Consider the following 19,639-nt stretch of genomic DNA (forward strand, 5'->3'; position numbering starts at 1 on the left):
CTTGACTCACTGCAACCTCTGCCTCCTGGGTTCAAGCGATTATCCTGTCTCAGACTCCCGAGTAGCTGGAATTACAGGCACACGCCACCACGCCCAGCTAATTTTTGTATTTTTTGAGGCATTTCTTTAAGGAACTGTGGCAGGACGTAGAAGTGAGATAGGAGCAGAGGAAACAGGAAAGGAATGAGGGCGGGCCGCGGACAACACCAGGGTTGGGTCTGGGGAAACAGCTGCAGCCCCAATGTCAGGGAAGGGACAGGTTGGGAGACGAAGCCTTGGAGCTTTCCTTTCTGGCTTTTAGTGCCTGTGCCCTGTCCTTGGCTGGCCAGCACTAACCAGTCCTGGGAGTATGCTGAGAAGTGGGGGCTGGAAATGGGAGATGGAGGACCAGGATCTGTAGCATGGAGAGAGGAAAGAGGAGAATCTCTGGTGTGTGAAAAGGAAACATCTGAAGCCACACAGCCTCCCCATTCCTGTTAACCATTTAAGGGTGGATGGCTGTAACTTGGTGATGATGGAAACTGGGACTTCCGGCCGGTGTGCTCAAGCCTGTAATCCCAACAGTTTGGGAGGCCAGGGCGGGTGGACTGCTTGAGCTCAGGAGTTTAAGACTAGCCTGGGCAACATGGTGAAACCCCGTCAGAAAGAAGGAGGGAGGGAGGGATGGAGGGAGGGAAGGAGGGAAGGAAGGGAGGAAGCGAAAAGAAAAGAAAAGTAACGAAAGGAAAGGAAAGGAAAAAAGAAAAGAGAAAAAAAGAAAGAAAGAAACTGGGACTTCTGCTTGCTTTAGTCTTTGTTTCTGAAAAATGAACAGAAAACTCTGAAAAGCACAGATTAGCTTTTAGAAAACAATAACATTTTCTTTATGATTTACCCATAGCAAGAGTCCCCAGCTAATTCCCTAGTGGGCCTCCAGGGTGGGTGCCATCCCCATACCCTCCCCAACACCCCCTGCCAGATACAGGCTCTGTCAGCACCTCTAGGCACTCCTCCTTATGAGCACAGGCACCCAGTCCACATCCCTCTCCACCAATGATCACAGAGCCTGAAATAAATGGAGAACAGCCACCCTCATGAAAAGTTTGGGGTCTAGGATCTGCATGTGGAGTGAGAACTATGTGAATTATTCGTTTTGAATGTAATTTGAAAATAATAAATAATAAAATGTAGCACCTGTCTCACATGGTAAGGGAATAAAATGATTTATTGGTTTACTTCTAAACATCCTGGAAAATAAACCCAAATTTATTAAAAAGAAAAGTAGTATCAGTTTAGAATCATGAATACAATCCAACAAAGAAAAAAAATTTCCTGGTGTAATTTTAAACTGGCAAGTCTAGAAAATACTTCAAACTTGTGAGACCATTTAATATATTTCTGGAAAATATAGTCATTGTGAAGAATTAGGTTGAATCATATGAAACTTCTGATAGTCTACAATTGTTGACCTACAAAAATGTCAGTTTCACATGGTTCTACCTAATAGGTGGATAGTGGAAGCTTCAATTGTTAACTTTTCCCAAAAATATTCCTATAATGTAGAAAATAATTTAATATATTTCAACTAAATCTGGTTTCAGAATCCAGTAACAATCTTTTACTTTAACTGATTTGAATGATCTCATTAAAAATTAATAAGCTTTACTGGATGTTAATCACTTTTTCCACCCTGTAAGAACTGTGTACTTACTTTTTTTAACCCAGTTTGAGATGAGGCAGAGAGGAGCAGATTTAAAATTGGTTCCAATAAATTAAAACCAAGAAACACTTGGTTTCTGTAGTTCCAAAGTTAAAATTCTATCCAAATTCAGATGATTATACTGAATGTATAAGGCAGTAATTAGAGAACATGACTAATGTGATTTAGCTTGAGAATGCATGAGTCCTGAACTCAGTTACTCTCCCGCTGACTAGGGGCAGGTGCATATCAGCCACATGATTCCAAATTCCACTTCAGGAGCATCCCAGTACCATCTCCATAGATGACTCTAGTTAACCCTAAATGTATAGTTAGTCTCCCCTAAATTATAAAATTAGGGTTAACTAGAGTCATAAGCTTAACTAAAGGTCTCATTCTCGCCCCAAGCACATGGCTCCAGATTCCTCAAAGATGTGGTAATGTCAGAAAAAGTGATTGCTTCTATTTGATTCATGTATTCACTCATTCTTCAGATCTTATTGAGTGCTCACCCGCCATGGTGCAGGTACTCTTCTAGGTGCTGTCAATACAGGGAGAAGGAAGACAAGATCCCTGCTCTTGTGGAGCTAACATTCTAACACTTGAAGATTCAATCATTCAATCAATAAACAAACAAGAAAAATACTAGATAGTAACCAGTGCTATGTAGAGAATTAGAATGGGGAGTTACATCAGATGAAGGGATCTGGGGAGGCTGCTTTGGGGAGGTGACATCTAAGTTTGATGGGCAGGCTATGGCAGGGAGAGGGAGTAAGAGGAATCCAGGATGAGTCCTAGATTTAGGGTTTACTTAGTGCTGTCAAAGTGTGGTCCGAGGACCTGTGCCAGACTGCAAGATGTCACCTCTCTGCCTTGAGATTAGCACAGAAATTAAGAGTTACCATTCAGGGCTGGGCATGGTGGCTCACGCCTGTAATCCCAGCACTTCGGGAGACTGAGGTGGGTGGATCACTTGAGGTCAGGAGTTCGAGATCAGCCTGGCCAACATGGTGAAACCCTGTCTCTACTAGAAATACAAAAGTTAGCTGGGCATGGCAGAGGGCACCTGTAATCCCAGCCACTGCACTCCAGCCTGGGCAACAAAACAGAGGGAGACTCCATCTCAAAAAAAAAAAAAATAGTAACCATTCAGAAAATTTTATAGAAATTTGACAGGGAAGTTTTATATAGTATACAATAATTTTGCATTTCTTTCATTTTGCTAGTAATTTGTTTTTATTTTACTTTACAAAAGCGCAGCCTGGAAATTTTTAAAACCTGATTTTCATGGTAGACAGTGTGAGAAACATTGGTTTAACCACTTAACCAAGTGGATGAATAGTGGTGCCATTTCCTGAAATGAGGAAAAGCAGGTTACAAGTACCTCTTGGGGACAGAAATCAAGCATGTGCCGTTTGAGCCATCCTGTTTGAAATGCCCATTAGACACCATAATGTAGAGTAGTCGTACATGACTCTGGAATTCTGGGAAAGAGATCAGGCTTGGAGATGTGGATTTGGGAGTCATCAGCAGAAAGTATCTGAAGCTAGGAGATTGGATGAGCTCACCTAGAGCAGAGGAGCACAGGAGACTGCTGCAGCGAGAGAAAGAAGGAAAGACCAGTATGGTGTGTCACGGAAGAAAATGTTTCAAAAGGAAAAAGTAGTCATCTGTGTCTAATGCTGCTTAGATCAAGTAAGGTAAGAACAGATAAATGACAATTAGATGTGGCATATTTGGAGACCCTGACAGTAGCAATCTCAGAGGAACAAAAAGAACACAAGACTAATTGAAGTAGGTTAGCAAGAGAATAGGTGACAATGAAATGATCTCATAACAGTAGAGGATTATTTCAAATGGTTTTGTTGTGAGGGGGGCAGAGAGATGCAGTGAAAGCAGATGTGGGGTTAAGAGAGTTTTTTTTCTTTTTCTTTCACACAGAGTTTTGCTCTGTTGCCCAGGCTGAATTGCAGTGGCATGATCTCAGCTCACTGCAACATTTGCCTCCTGGGTTCAAGCAATTCTCATACCTCAGCCACCCCAGTAGCTGGGATTATAGGTGTGCACCGCCACACCCAGCTAATTTTTGTATTTTTAGTAGAGACAGAGTTTTGCCGTGTTGGCCAGGCTGGTCTCGAATTCCTGGCCTCAGGTGATCCACCTACCTCAGCCTCCCAAAGTGCTGAGATTACAGGCGTAAGCCACCATGCCTGGCCTCTTTTTTTTTTTTTTTTCTATCATTCTTGTATTGTTACAGTAGAGATATATTTTTCGAGACAGGTTTTCCTCAAGTGTGAAGATGGAAAAATCCAGTAGAGACAGGAAGCTGGTGATGCAGGCATGTATCAGAATGCAGTTCAGAATGGCTTTGCCAAAATAACACTATAGGAAGTTTTCCATATTGAAAGGAACACTAATAGTAGCTCTGAAAATTGTATTCCATCTACATTCCATTTCCTACGGAATTCTACTGGGGCTGCATGCTCAGGTGGAAAATCAGGATGCACTAAGGCCGTGTGGGATTTTCGGAGAGACACTGGCATTTCCTTTAGTGCTCCATGGTGAGAAACTGGATCTGGAACATACCTGGTTTATTTGGATTTCATGGTATAAATCTAACGTCTGAATCTTAAAAAGTGGCTTCCTCAATTGTACTGATGGACGTGTTCTTCCTTGCCATATGGAAATTGAAACATGTTTGTCATTTTGACAGGAGTACAAAATTTCAAGCTTTGAGCAGAGGCTGATGAATGAAATAGAGTTTCGCTTGGAACGTACTCCTGTTGATGAATCAGATGATGAAATTCAACATGATGAGATCCCCACGGGCAAGTGTATTGCTCCCATCTTTGACAAGAGACTCAAGCACTTCCGGGTCACAGAAGGCTCTCCAGTCACATTCACCTGCAAAATTGTTGGGATACCTGTTCCAAAGGTAGGGAAGATGACAAGCCAGTTGGCCACCTAACAGCGTGTAACTATAGACAGTGCCTTCAAGAAGGTCTTTAAAAAATATACACAATGTTTTTTCTTCTTTTTTGTATTTGTTATTGATATAGTTGTACATGTTTTAGGGTACATGCAATATTTTCATACATGTATACAATGTGTAATGATCAAATCAGGATAACTGGGATATCTATCACTCAAACATTTATCTTTTTTGTGTTTTGGGAACATTACAGTTTTTCTCTTCTAGCTATTTTGAAATATACAACAAGTTACTATTAACTATAATTTTTCCACTGTACTATCGAGTACTAGAACTTATTTCTTCTATCTAACTGTATGTTTTTACCCATTAACCAACCTCTCTTCATTCCCTTCTCCCATCTACCCCTCCCAGCCTGTGGTAACCACCATTCTACTCACTACCTCCATGAGATCATTTCCTTTAGCTCCCACGTGTAAGTCAGAACATGCGATACATGTCTTTCTGTGCCCAGCTTACTTCACTTAACATAATGACTTCCAGTTCCATCCATGTTGCTGCAAATGATGGGATTTCATTCATTCTTTTTATAGCAGAATAATATTCCATTGTGTATAGATACTCCATTTTCTTTATGTATTCATTCATTGATGAACACATAGGTTGATTCTGTAACTTGGCTATTGTGAATAGTGCTGCAATAAATACAGGAGTGCAGACATCTCTTCAACATACTGATTTCCTTTCTTTTGGCTATATATCCAGCAGTGGGATTGCTGGATCATATGGTAGTTCTATTTTTAGTTTTTTGGAGAAAAGAATCTCCATACTGTTTTCCATAACAGCTGCACTACTTTACATTTCCACCAACAGTGTATGAGGGTTCCCTTTTCTCCACATCCTCAACAGCATTTGTTATTTTTTTGTCTTTTTGGTAATAGCCATTCTAACTCTGGTGAGATGATATTTCTTGGGGTTTGATTTGCATTTTCCTCTTGATTAGTAATGTTGAACATTTTTTCATATACCTGTTGGCCATTTGTATGTGTTCTTTTGAGAAATGTCTATTCAGGTTTTGTTTTGTTTTGTTTTGTTTTTTGTGAGACAAAGTCTCACTCTGTCGCCCAAGCTGCAGTGCAGTGGCACAGTCTCGGCTCACTGCAACCTCTGCCTCCCAGGTTCAAGCGATTCTTATGCCTCAGCCTCCTGAGTAGCTGGGATTACAGGCGCCCACCACCACACCCAGCTAATTTTTGTATTTTTAGTAGAGACAGGGCTTCACCATGTTAGCCAAGCTGCTCTCAAACTCCTGACCTCAGGTTATCCACCCTGGAGGCCTCAGCCTCCCAAAGTGCTGAGATTACAGGCATGAGCCACCACGCCCAGCCTATTCAGGTTTTTTGCCCATTTTTAGCAGTCTTTGTTTTTGTTTTTGTTTTTTGCTGTTGAGTTGTTTGGGTTCCTTATATATTCTGGTTAGTAATCCCTTGTCAGATGGATACTTTGCAAATATTTTCTCCCATTCTGTAGGTTGTCTCTTCACTTTGTTAATTGTTTCCTTTGCTGTGCAGAAGCTTTTTACTTGCTGTAATCCCATTTGTCTATTTTTGCCTTTGTTGCCTGTGCTTTTAAGGTCTTACCCAAAAAAAAATTTGCCTAGACCAATATCCTATAGTGTTTCCCCATTGTTTTCTTCTAGTAGTTTCATAGTTTCAGGCCTGGCATTTAAGTCTTTAATGTACTTAGAGTGGATTTTTTTATCTGGTGAAAGGTGAAGATCTAGTTTCATTCTTCTCCATATGGGTATTCAGTTTTCCTAGCACCATTTATTGAAGAGACTGTTCTTTCTCTCGATGTATGTTCTTGGTGCCTTTGTCAAAAATGAGTTGGCTATAAATACGTGGATTTATTTCTGGGTTCTGTGTTCTGTTCCATTGGTCTATGTGTCTATTTTTTTTGCCAGTACCATGGTGTTTTGGATATGATAGCTTTATGGTATAATTTGCAATCAGGTAGCATAATGCCTCCAGTTTTGTTCTTTTTGCTCAGGATTGCTTTGGCTATTTGTGGTCTTTTGTGATGCCATATGAATTTTAGAATTGTTTTTTGTATTTCTTTTTTTTTTCTTTTTTGAGGTAGGGTCTCACTCTATTGCCCAGGCTGGAGTGCAGTAGTGAGATCTCTGCTCACTGCTACCTTCACCTCCTGGGTTCAAGCAATTCTCCTGCCTCAGACTACCGAGTAGCTGGGATGACAGCTGTGTGCCACTACACCTGGCTAATTTTTGTACCTTTAATAAAGATGGGATTTCGCCATGTTGGCCAGGCTGGTCTTGAGCTCCTGGCCTCAAGTGATCCGCCCACCTCGGCCTCCCAAAGTGCTGGGAATACAGGCATGAGCCACCACGCCCAGCCTGTTTTTTCTATTTCTGCAAAGGATGTCATTGGTATTTTGATAGGGATTGCATTGAATCTGTATATCACGTTGAGCAGTATAGACATTTTAACAGTGTTAATTCTTCCAATTCATGAACGTGTGTGTGTGCCGTCTTCTATTTCTTTGTGTGTGTGTGTGCCCTCTTCTATTTGTGTGTGTGTGCCCTCTTCTATTTCTTTCAGTGTTTTATAGTTTTCCTTGTAGAGCTCTTTCACTTCTTTGGTTAAATTTGTTCCTAGGCATTTTATTTATTTATTTTTGTAGGTATTGTAAATAGTATTGCTTTCTTGATTTCTTTTTCAGATTGATTGCTGTTAGTGTGTAGAAATGCTACTGATTTTTGTATGTTGATTTTGTATCCTGCAACTTTACTAAATTTGTTTACCCTAAGAGGTTTTTGATAGAGCCTACATTTTTCTAAAATATAAGATCATGTCATCTGCAAGCAAGGATAATTTAACTTCTTCCTTTCCAATTTGGGTACCCTTTATTTCTTTCTCTTGCCTAATTACTCTGGCCAGGACTTTTAGGGCTACGTTGGATAAAAGTGGTAAAAGTGGGCATCTTTGTCTTGTTCCTAATCTTAGTGTAAAGGCTTTCAATTTTTCCCTGTTCAGTACGATATTAGCTGTGGGTTTGTCATATATGGCCTTCATTGTGTTGTGTTCCTTCTACACTGAATTTGTTGAGGGTTTTTTATTATAAAGAGGTGCCGAATTTAATTGAGTGCTTTTTCAGTGTCTATTGCAATGATCATATGGTTTTTGTCTTTGATTCTGTTGATGTGATGTGTCATGTTTATTGACTTGCCTATGTTGAATCATCCTTGCAGAGCCTGAGATGAATCACACTTGATCATGATGAATAATCTTTTCAATGTGTTGTTGAATTTAGTTTGGTAGTATTTTGTTGAGGATTTTTGCACCTATGTTTATCAGGAATATTTACCTGTTGTTCTGTCATTGTTGTTGTTGTTGGGTCTTTGACTGGTTTGAGTATCAGTATAATGCTGGTCTTGTAGAATGAGTTTGGAAGCACTACCTCTTCCTTAATTTTTTGAAATAGTTTGAGTAGAATTGATATTAGTTCTTCTTTAAATGTTTGGTAGAATTCAACAGTGAATCCATTAGGCCCTGGGCTTTTCTTGGATGGGAGACTTTTTCATTACTGCTTCAGTCTCATCACTCATTATTGGTCTGGTCTGTTTAGGTTTTCTATTTCTTTGTAGTTTAGTCTTGGTAGGTTGTATGTGCCCAGGAATTTGCCAATTTCTTCCAGGTTTTCCAATTTGCTGGCATATAGTTTTTCATAATAGCCTCTAGTGATCCTTTATATTTCTGTGGTTATCAGTTGTATTGTTTCCTTTTTCATCTCTTATTTTATTTGGGTCTTCTCTCTTCTCTCTTTCTTTCTTAGTCTAGCTAAATGTTTGTCAATTTTGTTTATCTTTTTAAAACACCAACTTTTTGTCTCTTGTATTTCTGGTCTTTTGTATTTTTTTAGTCTCAATTTCATTGATTTCTGCTCTGTATTTATTATTTCTTTCCGTCTACTAATTTTGGATTTGGTTTGTTCTTGCTTTGTTCCTTGAGATGCCTCTTTAGCTAACTTATTTGGAGCCTTTCTGTTTTTTTTTTTTATGTAGGTATTTATTGCTATAAACTTCCCTCTTAGTAAGAAAGTCTTATCAGACTCCAGTGAAGTATCTACAGAGAGAATGAAAACCCATACCAGAAAATTAGCAAAGCCCAGATAATTTCACTAAAAAAAAAAAAAAAAACCCATCAGGAATGAGATCATTAAATAGTCAGGCTAAAAAGAAATCAGACTTATGGGTAAATTCAAATTTTAATAAAAGTTTAAAATAAATGTCTTAGTCATGATACTATGTTTTGAGCTATTGATTTTCATAGCCATCAAACTCAACAAATTGATATTTTTCTGTCTACTTAATATCTATTTAATATCCACAGGGTACCTGTTCTTGTACAAAGTGAACTGTATTAGGTTGGTAAATGCTAAAATTGTCATATCGTTATCACTGGATGCTGAAAAATCACATCAGTCAGCAGATTTTTTGGCAGTCAGCTGAGAGAAGGATTTACACCCAGCATGTTTGTGGCAGAGGATCTCTCTGCTCTACTTTCATAAACATTAGCATAGTGTTATCATGTATGGTTAGGTAACCAGGAAAAGTAGAGGAGGACAGCTGCAGCCAGCACTTTATCTCCTCTGTCTTTGAGAGATCTCCTTCACACATGCAAAACTTAACATGAGATATATAGATAGATGTGTATGTGCACACACACACACACACACACAGATATTTACATTTTGGCTAGATGAGAAATTTAGCAAGTTAATCCTAGCCTCATTCCACTTAGTGTAAAAAACCATACTAACCTTTCAAGCAAGGTGACTTATTCTAAGTGCTGAGATCTGCAACTGCAGGAGATTTGAGCTTGTAAATAAGGTAATGAGAAAATATCCAGTATCCTGGTTTTCATTATTTTGCTTCTGAAGACATGTCCAGTCCTTAGGGTGGCTTTTAAAACTAAGTATGAAGTACAAGAAAAATAGTCAAAAGCTTCATCTTAGTCCTGAATTATATTGGATTCTTGACTTAAATAATATAATATTTAATATTAAATAGTATTATATAGGTACAAGTGGAGGGGCATATTATACAGCCATTTTTAATATGTTTTATAACTTTTTTTCAAGTGCTTCATAAAGTATGGTCACTTAAAAGATGGCAGTTGGCCCTTTCCTCACCCCAGACCCTAGTTCATTAACCTCTAAAGATAAAATAGTGTACATCTTGATAATTTTTCATTTCAGGTTTACTGGTTCAAAGATGGGAAGCAGATTTCTAAGAGAAATGAGCACTGCAAAATGAGGCGAGAAGGAGATGGGACATGTTCTCTGCACATTGAATCCACCACCGGTGATGACGATGGCAACTACACCATCATGGCAGCCAACCCCCAGGTGGAGACGCAGGGTTCTGCGCTGTGCTGCACTCTGAGGAAGGAGCGGTTGATGTCATTGTGAATGAGACCTTGAGAAGTGCGAGTTACTAAGGATTGCTGAGGAAAATGAATGAGAAGCATTGTGATTTTGTGTAACTAGGGCACAGCATCACAACTTAAAAGACTAGTTAGCCACTGACGGGTCACTCAATCCTTCAGCCTTTGTCAAGGGACATCAGTAGTATTTTTTCACTACGTATACCTTGCAGACTTCTTGAACTAAATCTTGTGTTTCTCAACACACTGATTCTCTTGAAGAGTCAATAAATCATTATATCAATCATTCTATCAAGAATGGTCTGTCATTTTTGTTCTTTAGCGAATAGGCAAATTACTTCGCAAAGGTTTGTGAATATCCCTCAAACTCATAATGTCCACATTTTTGGATTGTCTTGTTTTTTAAACTTGGAAAGCCATAACCATCCACTTTCCTTTTCTGAATGAAGCCAAATCTTAAAACTCCCCTAAAAGATGTGGCAGAATAAACATCTTCAATTGCTATTTGAATAGGAAGTACAGAACTATAACATCCATTCCTATTGAAATGTTAGTTTTGAAGAATCTCTGTTGAGGAACATATGAAAATATTTGGCCATGCTTTCTAAATTTTGACTGAAAATAAAGTTAAGTACATAAGAATTCAAATTTCTTTTTACCTTTGTGCTGTTCATATCTCAGTTTAAAAATGAAAGTCATTACCATAGTCTTAAAAATCTCTCCCCCTGGAATATTAACAATGATTTAAGAAATCATATTTTATTTTTTTTATTCCTCTCCCCCAAAGAAAAACTCATAATAGCCAAAATTTCACAATGTTCTGGTCCAGAAAATTTTATGTAAATTGAAAAAATGCAAGATTCTTCTTATTTTAATCTTGTTCATTTTCTGTTTGTCAGGGGAGAATCAGCTGTTCTGGCCACTTGATGGTACAAAGTTTGCCCATTCGCAGTCGATTAACTTCTGCTGGTCAGTCTCACAGGTAAAGACAATAAGAATTCCCCTTCTCTAGGCCCTTCCCAAGCACCTTCCCACTGTCATGTGCACCAAAGTACTAGATCCACAAATTCTTAATTAAAGGTAGTCCTTCACTTGCAGCATCAGCATCACCTGGGAGTTGGTTGGAAATGCAGAATCCCAGGCCCCACTCCGGATCTACTGACTCAGAATCTGCATTTTAACAGAATTCCCAGGTGATTCACAAGCATAGTAAAGTTTAACAAGCACTAGTCTCCGGGTTCTTTTTTTTTTTAAGTTTGATTTTTATTTTTTAGAGACAGGGTCTCACTTTGTTGCCCAGGCTGGAGTGCAGTTGTGTGATCATAGCTCAGTGCAACCTCAAATTCATGGGCTCAAGCCATCTTCCCACCTCAGCCTCCCAAGTAGCTGAGACTACAGGCGCATGCCACCATGCTGGCTCAATTTTTCTGTGTGTGTATAGAGACAGGTGTCTCACTATGTTGCCCAGATTTGTCTCACACTCCTGGCCTCAAGCAATCCTCCTGCCTTGGCCTCCCAAAGTGCTGGGATTACAGGCATAAGCCACCACTCCCAACCTGGCATGCTTTTAATGGTTCAAAATTTGTAACCATCAGTAGCATCTGCACACATAATATGTAAATCAGACCCATTGAAGTAAGTTACCATCTTTTGTTTCATAAAACAGAAACCTCTAATGATTGAATGTATATTGATGGAATGTTTTTGTTGTTGTCTCCAATACAACAACTGGTTTTCTTCCTCTCTGATTTTACTAACCACTAAGAAGAAAGAGCCTGGCTTTCCACCCGAATCTTATGGTGCCACAAAGTCTTAGCAAAGCATTCCATAGCTGCTGACACAGACGAATTAAATGTGACTTACCAAAGAAACAAAAATAGTGACCCATGATTCAGATACACTATTGCACCACCATTGCAACTATACCTTCTTCTCCTCCTCCTCCTCCTCTTCCTCTTCTTCTTCTTTTTGAGATGGGGTCTCACTCTGTCACCCAGGCTGGAATGCAGTGGTGCGATCTCAGTTCACTGCAACCTCCACCTTCCAGGCTCAAGTGATCCTCCCACCTCAGCCTTCCAAGTAATTGGGACCACAGGTGTGTGCCACCATGCCCAGCGAATTTTTGTATTTTTTTTGTAGAGACGGGTTTCACCATGTTGCCCAGGCTGGTTTCAAACTCCTGAGCTCAAGCAATCAACCTGTTTCAGCCTCCCAAAGTGCTAGGATTACAGGCTTGAGCCACCACACCTGGCCCCCTCTCCCTTTGCCTCCTCCTCCTGCTTCTCCTCCTCCCCTTTTTTTAAGAACAGCTGTTACCGTTGGTCAGTCTTATCCAATTTAAGTTCATAGTCATCTTTAATGGTCTGCCATAATTTATAGCCAGGTTAAATTTTATTACTCAAAGACACAGGGATTGCAGCTGCCTTGCTCTGGGTAGTAAACAGGACTTCTCTTTGGGCTGTCGTTTGAGGTTCAGATGGAATACTGATCTATTTGTTTATTTCGATGGCTTTTGAATAACTGTTCGAACTTATAGCAAGGGGAGCTGAGCCCACTTAACCCAGAATGACAGAAAGAAGCTAAGCCTATTTACTTGATTGCAGATCTCACAAGACAATCCCGCAGTGTATGAGATACTTACCACTTTGTGTTTTACATCAGCTCCACACCATTATTTATTGTTTATGGTCCAGGCTCCCCTTTCCCCCTTCAAAAAAAAAATCTGTTCTCTAGGTCCTGTAGCCATGCCTAAATGCCTATTATCATAAGTTTGTAAATTTATTTCTATGTTTAATATCTGAACATGCTTGTTGTTATAGGGGAAGATCCCGAGTGCAAGAAAGAGACAAAGAGCCCCTACAGGAACGCTTTTTCCGACCACATTTCCTGCAGGCTCCTGGGGATATGGTAGCTCACGAGGGGCGCCTCTGTCGGCTGGACTGTAAGGTAGACTCCACACCCATGCCTGCTTCCAGATCTGTTCATATTTTGTATTTGCATTCATTTTTGTTTGTATTTGTTTTGTGGGGTTTTTTTTTTTCAGGAAAGATGAGATGGGGAAGGGAAACAGATCACTTTTTTTATCATAAGGCTTATTTGGAGTATTTAAAGTCAGGTGAAATTATTTTATGAAATTTTTGAATCTTTATATATTAATAAAAATTACATTGCTATTATATCAAGTTAATTGCATTTTTAGAAGACAACCAAAGAGGTGATACACAGTAGTTCCGCTTTATCTGAGGGGCACGCGTTCCAAGCTCCGCAGTGAATGCCTGAAACTTTAGGTAGTACTGAGCCCTATCTATACTACTTTTTATAACCAAGACAGCTACTAAGTATCTAATGGACAGGTAGCATAGACAGTGTGAACACGGTGGGCAAATGGGTGATTCATACCCTGGGTAGGATGGAGTAAGACGGCATGAGATTTCATCATGTACTCTGAACAAAACACAACTGAAAACTTAGAAACTTTATTTCTGAAATTTTTCATTTAATATTGTCAGACTGTGGTTGACCTCGGGTAACTGAAACTTTAGATAAAAGGAGGACTACTATAATTCAGACATTTGCATCTAAGCCTTTTAAGAATTCTAGAATGCTATGGAAGATTTAGATACAAGTCTTTTCGTATGGTGTCTGGAAAGCCTTTATTACCATAAAGCCATACAGTGTGATTTTCACATCCTTGAAGTGAATTGTTGGATGTGTGGCCTTTGAAAATTTATAGACATGCAAATATGGCTCCAAGGTAGTGTATGAGAACAGAAGCTGGTTTCTCATACTAATCAACCTCCATTACCTTTAGCTATTCTGCTTTCTCATTTTTTGACCGGGCTTTAGTTGAGCAGCTTGGATATCTCTCAGAATGAAGAGAAGCTCACATCACCCTTTCTGCCCATAGATGCAGAATGCTATGGAAGACTTAGATGAAAATTAGTCAAAACTTGAAGTTAAGCATTCATAAAGGGTCCACTTCTATCTGTGGTTCTTCTTCTCTCTGTGGCTGCCTAAATAATATTCAGATTGATTGCTACATCCCCCTCCCTAAACTCTGAAAGATTCCCATGCCTGGGTCCCATCCCCAGAGATTCTGACTTACGGTAAATGGGCACCAGGATTTTTAAACACCTCCCACATGATTGTAATACACAGCAAGATTCGAGAACTCTGGTTTAATACCTGGCCTTTCATCATCCTCAGCAAACTAACACAGGAACAGAAAACCAAACACCACATGTTCTCACTCGTAAGTGGGAGCTGAACACTGAGAACACATGGACACAGAGAGGGGGGCATACCATGCCCTGTTGGGGGGGTGGTAGGGGTGAGGGGAGGGAACTTAGAGGACAGGTCAATAGGTGCAGCAAACCACCGTGGTACACGTATACCTATGTAGCAAAACCTGCACATTCTCCACATGTATCCTGTGTTTTTTTTGTTTTTTTGGGTTTTTTTTAGAAAAAAGAATCTGGCTTTTCTCTTGGCTATTAGGTATGTAAGCAGTATATCATCTCTGAAATTGATGCTACAGGCCTATTATATCTATTTCACTTTTTAATTCTTATTTATTCTAATCTAGAGTATAATCAAATAGGTTAACCATGACCTCAACTGTGATCAAAGTACCATACAGTTCAAATTCATGCAGCCATTTATTCAGACCCTCCTTTTCTCTCGATGCCCCTACAGAAAGGTTTCTCATCACTCCATGTTTTCTCTCACTGTCTGTTTGGTGCCAAGCAAGGATAAAGAATTCAGCCATCAAATAAATGTGCCTGTCATCAGTCATTTGCCTCAGCTGTCCTGTTGTTTATTAGGTAAGTGGTTTACCACCCCCGGAGCTGATGTGGCTACTCAATGGCCAATCTGTGCTACCAGATGCCTCCCACAAGATGCTGGTCAGGGAGACCGGAGTCCACTCTCTGCTCATTGACCCGCTCACTCAGCGCGACGCAGGGACCTATACGTGCATCGCTACCAACAAAACCGGGCAGAATTCTTTTAGTCTGGAGCTCTCTGTAGTAGGTAAGGTTTGCTGCTGGGACCCCTAAACACAACTTCCTCCAAAGTCGTTACCCAAATAGGCAGAGCCTCTGCCAGAATTCCTTCATCCTTTGCCCTACTAACTCCAATCTCAATTTCCCCTTCACTGTGGTAGGGGCGGTATTTCCCACATCACTTTCAAAAACATGCCAGTAATCTAAAATCATAATATGACACCATGTGTATAATACCCATTAAATAAATGAGAGCCATTGTAATCATCAATCAATCAATCAATCATCAATCAATAACTAAATTCCAGTTATTTGCCCTGCAGTCCATCATTTCTGGAGCATACCAGGCTCTTTGTCCTCCATCTAAGCTTTCATGCCTTTGCACCAATGATCCCTCTACCTGAATGTCTTTTTCTGCCTGGCAACCTCCTAGTCATTCTGTAAGACCTAACTGAAATGTCACCGCCAGGTACAGTGGATCCACCAGGCACAACTACCCCTTCCCAGCCTAACGACCGTAAAGTGTTTCCATAGCACTCAGAAAAGGAGAGATTCATAGAACAGGTAGGGCCTTCTGTGTAACTGTTAATTATTTGCCTCCCTGAAGAGACGCTGAGCTCCTGAGTTTAGAGACTGTGGCTCGTCTTGCGCATCTCCAGTGCCTCTTTCTCTCTTCTGCGTATCTCAGTGCCTGGAACATGGAAGGTGCCCAAGAAATATTGAATCAATATCTAAACAAATGAAACTTTATATTCTTAGATGATGTGAACAAAACACTGTAATGCCTATGCATAAAGACAACAAGACATCGTCATCTGGGAGGTGCCAGCCCTGCAGAGCAGTAGTCCAACCAGAAGTAAATTTCAGAATGCAGGAATTCTGGTGCTGGGCTTCCTTCTGCTCTCAGTGTGGCCCTTTAAGAAAATCGGGGTGTGGGGCGTGGTGGCTCACACCTGTAATCCCAACATTTTGGGAGGCTGAGGCGGGCGGATCACCTGAGGTTAGGAGTTCAAGATCAGCCTGGCCAACAGGGCAAAACTCCATCTCTACTACAAATACAAAAATTAGCCAGGTGTGGTGGCACACACCTGTAATCCCAGCTACTAGGGAGGCTGAGGCAGGAGAATCACTTGAACCCGGGAGGCGGAGGTTGCAGTCAGCCAAGATTGCACCACTGCACTCCAGCCTGGGTGACAGAGTAAGACTCCATCTCAAAAAAAAAAAAAGAAGAAGAAAATCAGGGTGGCTTCAGCATGCTAATCCTCTCTCTAGGCTAGTGGCAGTTTCCCCTGTATATCTTTTTCCTTCCCTCACTTTTAATTTCTTCTCACCAATAAAATAGGAAAAACTCATTCTGCAAGAACATATTGATTTCAGGCTTTTACCTTTATTTCACTATTTTGCTAAAAAATATTGACTTTGGAACCCTAAGACATGAGGTACCTTTACCTAAATTTGTCCTGGCCAAATCTCTAAAAGCCTCCTTGGGAAGCACAGTCTTGTGTGTGTGTGTTTTAAATAGTATTACTCTGCAGGTGTCAGATTTTTGTGGAAAAACTATTATGTCTTCTACAAAATAAAACTCCTCCCCCTCAAAATCTGTTTTAGTAAGTAGAATATATGGTTTCTCAAAACCTACTGTTGAGATATAAAAGAAATTCCTTTAATTCCACCATTTCTGGCATTTGCATCCCATGCGTATCACCCAGATCCTCAAGTATTGCCTCTCATGGAATGTGCAGAGATGGTTGCCCCATTTCTTTTTGTTTTTTAAACCATTTATGAAGCTTTTATCAAGGCAGCAATCCTCACTAAGAGAAATGAGGAGTGTTCTGAGCAGGAGGTAAGGTGGGTGCGTGCCCACTTTGCTAAATTCCAGAACTGTGGTGACTGTGAGGCATGAACCTCAAAGTACTTACTATTCAAATAAGAATGACCCTTCTCCACCAGGCGCAGTGGCTCACTCCTGTAATCCCAGCACTTTGGGAGGCCAAGGCGGGTGGGTCACCTGAGGCCAGGAGTTCGAGATCAGCCTGGCCAACATGACGAAACCCCATCTCTCCTAAAATAACAAAAATTAGCCAGGCTTGGTGGTGCATGCCTGTAGTCCCAGCTACTCGGGAGACTGAGGCAGGAGAATCACCTGAACCTGGCAGGGGAGGGGTGCAGGCAGAGGTTGCAGTGAGCTGAGATCTTGCCACCGCACTCCAGCCTGGGTGACAGAGCAGGACTCTGTCTCAAAAAAAAAAAAAAAAACAGAAAAAGAAAAAGAATGACCCTTCTCTTGCTCAGCCAAAGAGGTGAAGAAAGCACCTGTGATCCTGGAGAAACTACAGAACTGCGGTGTTCCCGAAGGCCACCCCGTGAGACTGGAGTGCCGTGTGATAGGCATGCCCCCACCTGTGTTCTACTGGAAGAAAGACAATGAGACCATCCCTTTCACCAGAGAGAGGATCAGGTACAGCAGCCACCACATCCAGAGGGACTCCCACTCTCAGTGGGGCTTGTTGTTCCACCCAAATAAGTCTGCTGCTATCTGAGTCTGGCTTATTTCATTTAGAATAATGCATTTGCATTTCATCGATATTATTGTGTGTATTAAGAATGTATTCCTGGCCAGGGGCAGTGGCTCATGCCTGTAATCTCAGCACTTTGGGAGGCCAAGGCGGGTGGATCACGAGGTCAGGAGATCGAGACCATCCTGGCTAACATGGTGAAACTCTGTCTTTACTAAAAAATACAAAAAATTAGCCGGGCGTGGTGGCAGGCGCCTGTAGTCCCAGCTACTTGGGAGGCTGAGGCAGGAGAATGGCGTGAACCTGGGAGGCGGAACTCGCAGTGAGCCGAGACTGTGCCACTGCACTCCAGCCTGGGCAACAGAGTGAGACTCCATCTCAAAAAAAAAAGAAAAAAAAAGTACATGGAATTTATGGAAGATTTTGCAAATTTTTTGTCCCATGTGTTCAATTATATCAGGACCCAGAAAAGCTCTTTGAAGTAAAAAAACTAAACAAAATGAAACATCAAGGCAGTTAAACTCCTTTTCCATCTATCACTAAATGATTGTTTTTAAAGTAAGCTTAAGGATCCAGTTTCTCAAACTGGGTACCTTGCTTAATCTTCCCTAACCAACTTAGGGAAATGGCAATTTCTTTGCCATTTTGGTTTTATACCACAAGGGGACAAGTAAGTAAAGGTAGCTTCTGTACAAAACTTTCTACTGAGAATTTTTTCTCTACAGTAAACTGAAATTGCCCCAGAGAATGTTGTAGCTCTTGGGTTTTAAAGAATTTTGTCATCTAAAATACGTGTGTGTATTGTGTGTGTTGGGGTTATGGGGGTGTGGGAGTGTGTATTTTTCTCCAGTAAAACTTAAGCAAGAACAGAGAATAGTCTTGGGTTAATACTCCAATCTAACAATGCAATATGTTAAACTAGATTAAACTATATACTCTAAGTAAACTGAGGGTCTACAATTTTAAATATGGTTTTTTTGGGCAAAAACAAAATCAATGTCTGGAAAGCTCATTCCCAGTCGAGGCTGACTGCTGGGACTGGGTGATTGCTCAGTCCTGGACTCCAAGGACCAGCTCGGTTTAGTCACCACTTCTTGGGGAAGGCAGTGGCAGAGGAGGGAAGAGGAGTGACTGAGATGCTGCCGTGGGGAAAGCCTAAGACTCAGAGACCGCTGTCCACTCACTGCCCATTCATCTTCCCCCTGCCTTTAGTGAAAAGATGCCTGTCATTTTAATGTAAGCATAGGATATTCTGGCTAGGCACAGTGGCTCATGCCTGTAATCCCAACACTTTGGGAGGCCAAGGCAGAAGGATCACTTGAGACCAGGAGTTCAAGACCAGCCTGGGCAACATAGCAAGACCCCATCTCTAAAAAAAAAATTAATTGTCTAGGCATGGTGGCACACACTTGTAGTCCCAGCTACTCAGAGGGCTGAGGAGGGAGGATTGCTTGAGCTCAGGATTTGAAGGCTGCAGTGAGCCATGCTCATGCCATTGTACTCCAGCCTGAGGACAAGAAAAACCCAGTCTCAAAAGAAAAAAAGAATAAGATATTTTGATACTTTAAAGTCATAGTGATCAGCTTCTGAAAACCACACACCTAGGAACATCTGAATGGTCCTAAAACGTGCACGGGTGCACACACACACACACACAGAGAGAGAGAGAGAGAGAGAAAGAGAGAGAGAGAGAGAGATACAGTTGCTCAACTTACGATGGACTTATCTGGATGTAACCCCATCATAAATTGAGGAGCATACAGAATGCAAGCATCCTAAGTCAGGAACTGCCTGTATATCACTGTGATTATAACTGTGTTGTAAGTATTTACGGTTTTCATGTCCCTGCCTTCTCTCACCTATATGCCTCTGCTCAGGACATTCCTTCTTTGGGAACTCTCTTCGCCTTCTTCTCTACCTCCAGGCTGCAGCCCACCTCCCTAATGTCTGTTATCCCTTAATACTCACCTCAAACATCATCTCTCTAAGGAAGAGCAGCGCCCCTGCTTCCTCCCCGGCTTGGTCCAGGACTGAGTTGATGTTCT

At 40.9% G+C, this 19,639-nt stretch overlaps 1 protein-coding gene across 6 annotated transcripts in view; it reads left to right on the top strand.

Moving 5' to 3' along the window:
• Positions 1 to 19,639, top strand: part of MYPN (myopalladin) — a 139,790-nt gene that overhangs the window by 112,288 nt on the left and 7,863 nt on the right. For 4 of the 6 annotated variants that reach the window (XM_058436286.1, XM_058436287.1, XM_032170434.2 and 1 more), the window contains 6 exons: positions 4,392 to 4,613; positions 9,888 to 10,037; positions 10,975 to 11,057; positions 12,895 to 13,021; positions 14,899 to 15,106; positions 17,371 to 17,536. In XM_058436286.1, coding sequence (XP_058292269.1) covers positions 4,392 to 4,613; positions 9,888 to 10,037; positions 10,975 to 11,057; positions 12,895 to 13,021; positions 14,899 to 15,106; positions 17,371 to 17,536 — 956 coding nt within the window. Of the gene's footprint in view, positions 1 to 4,391; positions 4,614 to 9,887; positions 10,038 to 10,974; positions 11,058 to 12,894; positions 13,022 to 14,770; positions 15,107 to 17,370; positions 17,537 to 19,639 lie in introns of those variants that run through there. The other 2 variants (XR_009212791.1, XM_058436288.1) reach the window with 2 other exon arrangements.

Source organism: Hylobates moloch, unplaced genomic scaffold, assembly GCF_009828535.3.
Source record: "Hylobates moloch isolate HMO894 unplaced genomic scaffold, HMol_V3 SCAFFOLD_3, whole genome shotgun sequence".
NCBI classification, from domain to species: domain Eukaryota; kingdom Metazoa; phylum Chordata; class Mammalia; order Primates; family Hylobatidae; genus Hylobates; species Hylobates moloch.